The following is an 11,818-nucleotide window of genomic DNA, read 5'->3' as shown; positions in this document are numbered from 1 at the left end:
TTTCTTTGTTATTTGTAGTTTACTTGGGTACTCTTTCTAATTAATTTGATTTTCATAATATTTTAATATATAAAGGGTAGTTACGTAAACAAACTCTGTTTTGGCTGATGACCTCTCTTCAATATCTTAAATATAGTATAGATAAAGATAGACAAATAGAATGCAGACACGTGTACAAAAAATAATAATTTTATTAAGAATTTAAGATTGTTGGACCAGGCTTGGCTGACGGCATGTGGTCTTCCTGTTTCCTTGGATGAGGCTTGGGCTGGATTTGTTATTTATGTTTTTAGTTTTATTTATTTTATTTGGTTAGTATTATTGTCTCGCCTTTGGCGTGAAATAAATCCCTGCATGTATCTTGTAGGGCTAGTCAGGCTAAATGTCCGTGCCTGCACTCTTAGTGCCTTGTCTGGCCTAGTGAGGAGGCGATCCATTGTTAAATGGTCGCAACCTCCTAGTGGCAGAATGAAACTAAGTGTCATCGAATTTATTTTCCGGCGGCAACATAGTAGGAAAGCTGTGATTTTAGTAATTATGCTTCGTTGTAATCGAGTTATCTTGCCGGTGTGTCACAGCTATGTCAAAGTAAATGGAGTAGCCAGCAGTGCACTCTTTGCTGATTGGTGCTTGTTAGAATACATGTATTTTGTAGAGTCGCCTGATATTATTTCGGGACCTCTGGATGCTTATTGTAATAAGGGGTTTAAGCTCAATGTCCCCCCCTTGTATTCCGTAGTTTCATTAATCAAGGCTTGAGGGCAGCTGCACCAGCCATTCTTTAAAAAAAAAAAAAAGACAATTTTAAGAAGGAAACAGTAAAAAGGAAATATTAGTTTTATTATGTAAAAGTAAATCGGAATTGGTTTACTCATTTCATTTGAGAGTCCATTTATATAGGGAGAGAATTACAATGGAAATATCAATTACAATAATGATAGTAAATGCTGATTAAGCTATAATCATAATTCCTTAATTCCCTCTTCGTCAGTTACTTTGACGAAGGCACATAATGTGTTTTTCCTTTAACATTTCCCCTTGTGCCAAGTCAAAGACGAAATGGTGCATGAATTGTTGCCTCACTAAAAACTTTGCCAAGTAACAATAAAAAAACCTGTGGGACAAAAAATACACCTTGGTTGAAGGAAAAGAGCACAATGCACCTATTACATTTGATGATGACATGTGTGTGTTAGACCCCCCCTGATGTCTACACCTCCCTCTGATCCTTACATTAGTCAAGGGAGCTTGAAAAGTCTTCGCATTCATATGTTTTTCACATGTCTCTCAAATATGGCCTTAGGCAATGATTTGGTAAATAAATATGCCACATTCTCCTCAGACCTTACGTGATTCGCTTGAATCTTGAGGAGAGCCTGTTGTTTCTGATTGTAGAAACTTTGGTGATATGTGTTTTGTATTATCACCCTTGATATAACGTAGTTTCATCTGTTCGATGCAAGCTGCATTATCTTCATAAATGCAAGTAGGCTTTTCAATGGTAGAACTAAACCACTAGTCCCTCGAATATGTGTAATGATAGTTCTTAACCATATACACTCACGAACCGCCTCATGTAGAGCAATGATCTCTGAGTGGTTCGAGGAGGTAGCCACAAGGGTCTGCTTGGTTTATCTCCAAGATATCGCCGTGTTCCCAATGGTAAATACATAACTAGTTTGGGAACGACCTTTATGTGGGTCAGAGAGGTACCCAGTATCAGCAAAACCAACCAAAGCATTATTTGAGGTTTCGGTGTAGTGAGTGGCATTTTCGCCATCAACATTTCCTTTAGGGATTGCAGTTCCATCTGCGACCCCTTTTGTCTCTCTGTAGGGAAAGAGCAGTCTCAAGTCAATGGTTCCTTTTAGGCATCGGAAAATATTTTTGATACCATTTTAGTGACGCTGTGTTGGCACTGAGCTAAATCTAGCTAACAAGTTCACTGAGAATGCAATGTATGGTCGAGTGCACTGGGCTAAGTACAATAATGCGCCTATTGCAGTTAGATAGGGAATTTCAGCTCTCAACACCTCTTCGTCATCTTCATTTGGACGAAATGGATCTTTCTTTGCATCCAAACTTCGACCTATCATGGGAGTGCTAGCAGGATGCGCTTTGTCCATGTTATATCGCCTGAGCATCTTTTGGACATATGTAGACTGGTAGATTAGTATTCCATAAACTCGGTGTTCTAGTTCAAGGCCTAAACAGAATCGAGTTTTTCTAAGATCCTTCATCTCAAATTCGGATTTCAAGTAGCTCGTGGTTTCTCTTATTTCATCAAGAGTACCTATTATGTTCATATCATCGACATATATAGCTACAATTGCATATCTAGAACTTGTTTTCTTTATGAATACGCAGGGGCATCATCGTTCTTATATCTCTTCCCAATCAAGTAGTCACTTAGACGGGTATACCACATCCGCCCTGATTGTTTCAATCAGTAAAGTGAGCGTTTCAACCTAATTGCAAACGCACTCCGTGGTTTAGAGTCACTTGATTTTGGTAATGTAAGGCCATCAGGCACTTTCATATATGTCTCTGAATCAAGATCCCCATAGAGATATGCAGTAACCACATCCATGAGCTGCATTTCCAGTCCTTCGGAAACTACCAAGCTAACTAAGTAGCGGAACGTTATAACGTCCATTACGAGAGAGTATGTCTCCTTGTAGTTAATTCCAGGGCGTTGTGAGAAACCTTGCACCATAAGGCGAGCCTTGTACCTCAGGACTTCATTATTCTCATTACGCTTTCTAACAAAGACCCATTTATGTCCTACAGACTTTACACTTGGTGGGGTTAGCACTACCGGACCAAATACCTGTCTCTTTGCTAGAGAATCTAGTTCTGCCTGAATTGCTTCTTTCCATTTAGGTCAATCTGCTCTTTGTTGACATTCTGCAACAGAGCGTGGTTCGATATCATCGTGCTCTATGATTTCTTGAGCAACAATGTATGCAAATACATCATCAATGTGTATGGAAGATCTTTCCATCAACTCATATGCACTCTCATAATCCATTGAGATTTCTTTGTTCTCTGGAATCATTTCAAACATCGGAGCTTCCTCCAGTATTAATTTATGGACATAACTATAATCAGAGACAATCTCATGAGAGGGATTCTGTACATTGATGATTAATGGATCTGTTTGTGCCTTACTCGCCCTCTTCTTCCTTGGGTGAGTGTCAGTCGAACCAAGTGGCCTCCCCCTCTTCCTTTGAGGAGCCATGGCCTCAACCACACCTCCACCAAGTGTAGTTGTAGCGCCTCTATCTGCGGCGCCGTGCCCTTTGTTGGGGACTTCTAACTTTGCAGGCACATTTGCAGCTGGTATATGTGGTCTCGTCACTTTTACGATATCAGTAAACGCATCACCCATCGAATCTGCTACGTTATAAAGATCGATAATTCTTTTCACTTCACTTTCATATTGTGAAGTGTGGGGATCAAAATGAGACAGAGTGGGGACAAACGACGACAATTCCTATTGTTCCTTTGGAAAATCCTTTTTCCTATCTCCCCCTAATGACAGGAAGATTGTCTCATTAAAGTGACTATCCGCAAATCTAGCGGTAAAGAGATTGCTTGTCAAGGGTTCCAAATAGCGGATAATTGTTGTAGATTCGTATCTAACATAAATACCTAATCGTCTCTAAGGACCCATTTTGGTGCGCTGTGGGGGTGCAATAGGCACATATACTGCGCAACCAAATATGCATAAGTGTGAAATGTCAGGCTCATATCCAGTTACCAACTGGTACACAGAAAATGGTTGGCAAGTAGTGGGTCTGAAATGAATAAGTAAAGCTGCGTGCAATATTGCATAACCCCAGGCAGATATAGGCAGGTTAGTGCACATAACCAGTGCCCTAGCCACCATCTGTAGCCTTCTGATTATGGCTTCTGAGATACCATTTTGTGTATGCACATGGGGTACAGGATGCTTTACATCAATCCCAATAGACATGCAATAATCATCAAATGTTTTTGATGTAAACTCTCTAGCGTTATCAAGCCTTATAGACTTGATAGGGTGATCATGGTGGTGAGCCCTTAAACATATAATCTGTGCTAGGAGTTTTGCAAATGCAGCATTTCTTGTGGACAATAATGCGACATGTGACCAGCGTGTCGAAGCATCCACCAGAACCATAAAGTACTTGAATGGTCTGCATTTTGGATGGATAGGTCCACAGATATCTCCTTGTATCCTTTGTAAGAATAAAATGTTTTGTTTTGTATCTTTAGCATATATAGGAAGGTCTCGATCTTGTTTTTGCTAAAGAGCAGGCTTTGCAAAATGAGTGATGTGCCTTTGAAATAGTCAATGAGGCATAATGGGAGGGAGATAGTGCTTCTGGTACTTCAGAGGGCAATGACTATATTTGAGCAGTACTAGGACCGACACCTTGCAGTGTGGCAGATTTTTGTCCCATTTTGTTTTTTACTTGAAAGAAGGGATGTCCATGTAAGTTCTTTAAAATACGGCACAACCAGGATGCCCTAGGCGCTCATGCCAAACCCTGTATGAGTCAGTGTCCCACATTTCATTGTTGATGACAGCATAGGATTCAATGATCCGAATAGTAGTGAGGTAGAATCCACTAGATTGACTCATTAGTTTCTCTAAAATATGTTTAATTCCTTCCACATTCATTAGAGGTAATATAAAGGTATTCAATTCTATTCTCATAATGGGTTTCTATATGATAACCGTACGTTGGCACGAATATCTTTGAAACTTAACAAGATTCGATTAGCTCTTAGTGTAAACAGAGCACCTGTGACTTTAAACATTGTGCCGTGAGGCAGCAAAAATTTGGCAATTCCTCGCCCTTTTATTACTTGTGATGATCCAATCATCGTAGTCACAGAGGAATTATAAGCTATTAATTCAATAAATAATGGCCTCTTTCTTAATATGGTGTGGGTAGTCCCACTATCAACTAAGCACTCAAGTTCTCATCGATTCATTCTTGGTTTTGAGAAGACAAAACGATCCTAGCGCACGCGCGTGTTGATGCAGGCGTACGTAGTGATGGGTTTTTTTTTTTTTTTTTTCAGCAGTGTGCCAGGGCCTTCTTCCCCTTTTTTTTTCTTTCTTCTTGCTGAGCTACGTCACTAGACACCCCTCCTTTTTCTTTTTTTTTCATCTGGGCCAGGTCACGCTTTTTTTTCTTTTCTTTTCTCTCTTCTTCCTCCGCCTGCTCTTCTTCCTTCTGGTTTTCTCTCTTCTTCTTTTTTTTTTTTTTGGTTTACAGATGAGTGGTTGAAGGGAAAAGTTTTTCCGGTGCTGCTGTCGGGTGTGCAAGGCGACTGGGCTGCGCAGGGTGTGCGACTGGGCAGCGAGGTGCAGGGCGCAGGGCACGCTGGGTGGAAGCGAGATCTATCAAGTGGGCTGCGCTGTAGGTGTCGGGGCTGTGCTGTGTGACTGGGCAACAAAGGCTGGGTTGTTGCAGCAGTGCGCTGGGTGGCGAGGCCCGTGTGGGCTGGCGGTAGAAGGAAGTTTTTTTTTTTTTTTTTTTTTTTGTTTAGGGTGGTGGCAGAAAAAAAAAATTCTAGGGTTTGGGTTTTTTTTTTTTTCTTCGAATCTAGGGCTAGAGACTCATGCTGATAGCGTGTAAAAGTAAATGGAAATTGGTCTACTCATTTAATTTGATAGTCCCTTTATATAGGAAGAGAATTACAATGAAAATATCAATTACAATAATGATAGTAAATGTTGATTGAGCTATAATCGTAATTCCTTAATTCCCTACTAGCCCCTTAACATGTGCTCCGCACATGTCAATTGACTTTTGTTTTTATTTTTTTAAATTAAAAAAAGTTACAGCAATTTCTCTCCTGATTTTGAGGAAGTTTCTCCATTTTTTATGGGAGGTATTGCAATCTTTTGAAATATGATATAGTCAATTGACTATCTTATCCTCATAAATAAATAATTTATTTATTAATATTTATATTATGTGAGGACATATATGATAGTTCAAAAATTTAACCATTCTCTCAAGAATTGGCTTAATTATATATATATATATATATATATATATATATATATATATATATATATATATATATATATATATATATATATATATAAGATATAAGATATAAGACTAGCCCCTTAACATGTGCTCCGCACATGTCAATTGACTTTTGTTTTTATTTTTTTAAATTAAAAAAAGTTACAGCAGTTTCTCTCCTGATTTTGAGGAAGTTTCTCCATTTTTTATGGGAGGTATTGCAATCTTTTGAAATATGATATAGTCAATTGACTATCTTATCCTCATAAATAAATAATTTATTTATTAATATCTATATTATGTGAGGACATATATGATAGTTCAAAAATTTAACCATTCTCTCAAGAATTAGCTTAATTATATAAGATATAAGATTCGTCAGTTACTTTGACGAAGACACATAATGTGTTTTTCCTTTAACATATTATTAATTGATTTTGTATTTTAGAATAAAAAAAGGAATAACTTAGTATCATTTGGTCTAGTGGAAGAAATTTTCTCTTCCTAAGTAGGAGGTCGTGAGTTTGACTCACGCAAACCTAGTTGTTGTAATTTCAATTATTGATGCAATAAAAAATGAATAGAAATTCATGATTTATCTCAGCCATCAATAGTACTCTAATCTAATGATCTAGAAGTATAGTTTAATCTTCACTATAATTTAGTCATTGAATCCGCCATCTTTACGGTTGAAGTTTAAATTGATTGTATGATTTGCAATGCCACACTTTGCAAATCATTCACAAGGAAAACATTCACTTAACTTTCCGTATTAAAACCCACAAAATATTCTATCATGTAATTACTACTCTATCTAATGATCTAGAATTACAGTTTAATCTTCACTATAATTTAGTCATTGAATCCGCCATCTTTACGGTTGAAGTCAATTTATTTGCAATGCCGCACTTTGCAAATCATTCACAAGAAAACATTCACTTAACTTTCCGTATTAAAACCCACAAAATATTCTATCATGTAATTACTACTCTATTCTCACAGAATCTGACATCAATTTGTTGCCTAAACCATTCCCCAAAACTTTTCTATAAATTCGTGGCATTGAAGCTTGTTTTCTCAAGCTTAATTTGCAATATTTTCTTCCAAGAGTAATCATGGCTTCTATCCATGTCCTTGGTTTGGTTTGCGTTTCTCTCATTTTATCAACTCATTCAGTGCTTGCGGCAATAGATTATGAGCAAGCTCTTACTAAGCCGCTTGCGGCAATAGATTATGAGCAGCAAGATCTTACAAAGCCGCTTGCTGCAATAGATTATGAGCAAGCTCTTACAAAGCCGCTTGCTGCAATAGATTATGAGCAAGCTCTTACAAAGCCGCTTGCCGAAATAGATTATGAGCAACCTCCTACAAAGCCGCTTGCGGCAATAGATTATGAGCAAGCTCTTACAAAGTCGCTTGCAGCGATAGATTATGAGCAAGCTCTTACAAAGTCTTTGTTGTATTATGAGGCTCAACGATCTGGTAAGTTGCCTCCTGAACAGAGAGTGCAATGGCGTGGCGATTCAGCGCTTAAAGATGGAAGCGATGCTGGTGTAAGTTCTATATGCCCTTTTTTCATCTTTGGATTTTGTTTCGGACATGAATTGTGTATTTTTTTTTTTTTAGAGTCAAAGGGCAATTTGAAACAAATTACTAATTATTTATTTATTATTATTATTTTTTTAAGAATATAGAGGTTAGGTTTTTCAGAAATTTTGTTTGTATCATTATTCTGCATCGTTGGATTTAGTGAAGTAAGTTGTTTTTGGAATAGTGGTTTAGGTGTCGTTAGGGTTCAGTTTTAGTTACACCCAAAAACTGAAAAACCCTTGAACACAAACCCTGAGCCCAAAACGTACTGGATATTCCTTCAATGATCTTACCAAAACTCAAAAGGCCAAGCAAAGTTAATAATTAATTTAAATACACACACACGCACACAGAGAGGTTGATGCCTACATAATTTAGAATGAAGTTTACTGCCTACAAAATACAGGTTGATCTTGATGGAGGGTATTATGATGCTGGGGACAATGTCAAGTTTGGATTCCCCATGGCATTCACAATAACAATGCTTTCATGGAGCACAATAGAGTTCGCAAGCAAACTTGAGACGAAGAATGAGCTCTCCAACGCATTGGACGCCATTAAATGGGGAACCGACTATTTGATCAAAGCACACCCTCAGCCAAATGTGCTCTATGGCCAAGTTGGCGAAGGCGGTTCTGATCATACTTGTTGGCAGAGACCGGAAGACATGACTACCCCACGGACATCCTTCAAGATCGATGAGCAGCATCCAGGTTCTGATCTTGCTGGTGAAACCGCAGCTGCTTTTGCCGCAGCTTCCATTGCTTTCAAGGATAAAGACCCTACATATTCTGGCCAGCTCTTGACGCATGCGAAACAGCTGTTTGAATTTGCCCGCAGTCATGCTGGTGTTTATCAGAATAGCATTAATGTAGCAGGCCAGTTCTACTCCAGCAGCGGATATGAGGTAATGTAATTAACATATATATGACTAGCTAAAAACCAATCACATCTTCTTCTCTTTATTTTTTTATTTATTTATTTTTTTCCTTGGTCAAAATTCCAAAATTGTGCTATATATTTTCCTTTGTCGATCAGGATGAATTATTGTGGGCTGCAGCATGGCTTCATCGTGCTACTGATGATAAATCGTACCTAGATTACCTTGGTCAAGCAGGCAATACTGGTGGTGCAAGAACCGTGTTCGCTTGGGATGACAAGTTTGTTGGCGCCCAGGTCTTGGTTGCAAAGGTAAGAGATTATTGCATATGTATTTATTCGACATCACTAGATCATAATTTTGAACTACATTGATAGATGAGCACTAGAATATATGTGTCTAGTGTGTGTGTGAGTGATGCATATATATGTGATGTAGGGTGGCTAGGATTTTGTTAAAACTACAGGGTTTCTAGTAATCGTTCCACTTCTCTTCAGCTGTCAGTTTGTTTGTTGGGTTTCTTTGTTTTGTCTTAAACTCACGATATCATTAATTTGCTTGGATATGCACTTTTGCTTTTTTTATTTTGGGGGTTTTTAGGGCAATTAAGATTCTTGCGCAGCCTTGATATATAAGTAAACCAAAAAATTGTGCGACTTTATGTGTATTCTTTGCATGTTTGAAGCTTGTTTTGGAGGGCAAGGTACCGGCTGATTCAGGACCGTGGTCACAATACAAGAACCAGGCAGAGCAGTTCATTTGCTCTTGCATTCAGAAGGGTAACAACAACGTGAAGAAGACGCCCGGTGGCTTGTTATGGTTTTTGCCATTTAACAATCTTCAGTATACTGCAACTGCTGCACTCATTGCAACTGTTTACTCTGAATACCTTTCCCCAAAACGTGCCTCCATTCAATGTAGTGGTGGCATTGTTCAGGCTCCTGCTCTACTTGACTTGGCCCGATCACAGGTATAATTAAATTATCTATTCGAAACTAATCACCCCTTTGTGCAACCACAAAATGTTAGTCACATAATCTAATAATCATCTTTGCAAACAAATAAAGCATATCAAAGACCTGACTAGGGTTTAAGCACTTCATACTTGTACGTAGTTAACTCACTGATTTACAATGTTTTTCCATTTAACGTACAGGTGGACTATATCCTGGGTTCAAATCCTAATGGTATGAGCTACATGGTTGGATTTGGTTCAAAGTATCCAACTCAAGTTCATCATAGAGGAGCATCCATTGTTTCAATCAAGAAAGATCCATCTCCAGTTGCATGCCAAGCTGGATTCGACGCTTGGTTTAACAAGAACGCCCCTAATCCGAATGTATTGGATGGAGCAATAGTTGGAGGACCCAATGATAGTGATGGTTATACGGATTCGAGAACCAACTTCCAAATGGCTGAAGCTTCAACTGTTAATACTGCACCACTAGTTGGTGTCCTAGCCAAGCTTGCCTGAGTATCATATTGAATTATTTAGTTACGGTTTATAGTACTCTAGCTTGCTGTAATATAATGCTCAGGAAAATAGTGAAACAGATACGTGGTTTTTGACATGCATTGCCAGTTTAGGAATCAGTGTGTATGTATTCACATCAATAAACAGTAATAATTCTCTTTCAAGAATGGTATCTAATCGTTGGTTCGTTGTGACTTTTTTGCAATGAGGTCCTTTGTAACCGTATAGGCCTTTAAATGTCGGTGCAAGAAATCGATCTTCAGGGAAATCTCTTGCCAATTACTCGAGTTGCAGGAAATCTACTCGGGGTTTAAGTCATCAAGCTCATTTCATTCGAGCAAGAAAGTACACACTCGCCTGGCCAGGATGGACGTAATACCAGTACCATAGGTATTAGTTCACATTATGATCCTGCAATACAATCAAAAGCCAAAAAACTCATTCTTCAACCAAATAGAAGGTCGGGCTCATGAACAACAAAGCGAGCAATATAAAATTTAAATGGGATGAATTTAATTCGAGGGCTGAGCCCACTCTAGCTCGGGGTTTAAGTCATCAAGCTCATTTCATTCATCCAAGAAAGTACACACTCGCCTGGCCAGGATGGACGTAATACCAATACCATAGGTATTAGTTCACATTATGATCCTGCAATACAATCAAAAGCCAAAAAACTCTTCAACCAAATAGAAGGTCGGGCTCATGAACAACAAAGCGAGCAATATAAAATTTACCTTGTTGAATTCATTACTGCATTTGGATAAAAGCATTATAAATTATATAGAAAGGCATCACTGCATGACATTGGATGTGATGTTTCAATTATTTTTTGATCGAAAAACCTTACATTCCGATTTCGAAAAGATTTTTTTTTTTCCGATACATTAAACAAAAACTACATAACTACCAACAAAATCCTCTATAACATCCATCCCCGAACTGATCAAATTGGAAGGTAAAGCTAGAGGCTCTCATAATGCCAAACTAAAGAAGACCGAGTATGGGAATTTGCCACAAAATTAGCCACAAAATTGTTGGAATTTAATTAGAATATTTTAAAATACCTGCTATTTTTGAAGGGGAAGTCTAAGGTGTGTTGATGTTTGTCATACATCAACTTTTTAATAAATATGTATTAAATTAAATTAGTTAGTGAAACCTGTTGTACAGGTCAACAGGTTATCCACTTATAAATTTATAATTTGACATGTGTACTAAAAAAAAAAAAATTACCATACTAAGTACTCATTTATTGTTTTATATGTAAATCGTTCAAAAACTTGTAATGAAGATCGTAAATGTAGTAATTACTTTGATTACAACTATAATTATCACTAAATACGTCCAATGTGGTTGTTTGTTGTAAAATGTCTCATCGATGATATAATTTACAAAAGAAATGACTCTAGTTACAAAAATAACAACTGGATTACAAGAATAAGGACTTGAAAAGTTTTAGGTCTAATATGATTATTTACCATATAAACGAAACGTTTGTTGTAGCAGTGGTAAAATGATCATTTTTTTTTGTAAATAGAACTACATTTCAAATAATTATCATAAAAACAACCATAATTACAACGTTATACGTCAATTGTTGTAATTTATAGTAAAATGCATTGTCAAACGAGTAATTATCTCATAGATGATGAGATTTACACAAGAAAAGTAGGGGAAGTCTAAGGTGTGTTGATGTTTGTCATACATCAACTTTTTAATTAATATATATTAAATTAAATTAGTTAGTGAAACCTGTTGTACAGGTCAACAGGTTATCCACTTATAATTTGACATGTGTACTTAAAAAAAATAAAAATTATCATACTAAGTACTCATTTA

General features: G+C 37.4%; 1 protein-coding gene across 1 annotated transcript; it reads left to right on the top strand.

The window, feature by feature from the left end:
- The first annotated feature begins 256 nt into the window (after positions 1-256).
- Positions 257-9,979, top strand: LOC133715762 (endoglucanase 14-like). The gene is made up of 6 exons (XM_062142401.1): positions 257-311; positions 7,437-7,588; positions 8,032-8,532; positions 8,664-8,816; positions 9,191-9,475; positions 9,662-9,979. Exons 1-6 carry the CDS (start codon positions 257-259, stop codon positions 9,977-9,979), a joined length of 1,464 nt encoding a protein of 487 aa, XP_061998385.1.
- The last annotated feature ends 1,839 nt before the right edge of the window (positions 9,980-11,818 follow it).

This window comes from Rosa rugosa, chromosome 6, assembly GCF_958449725.1.
Source record: "Rosa rugosa chromosome 6, drRosRugo1.1, whole genome shotgun sequence".
Classification (NCBI taxonomy): Eukaryota; Viridiplantae; Streptophyta; class Magnoliopsida; order Rosales; family Rosaceae; genus Rosa; species Rosa rugosa.
Note: the sequence above shows the minus strand (reverse complement) of the source record. Positions and strands in the feature narration are given on the sequence as shown.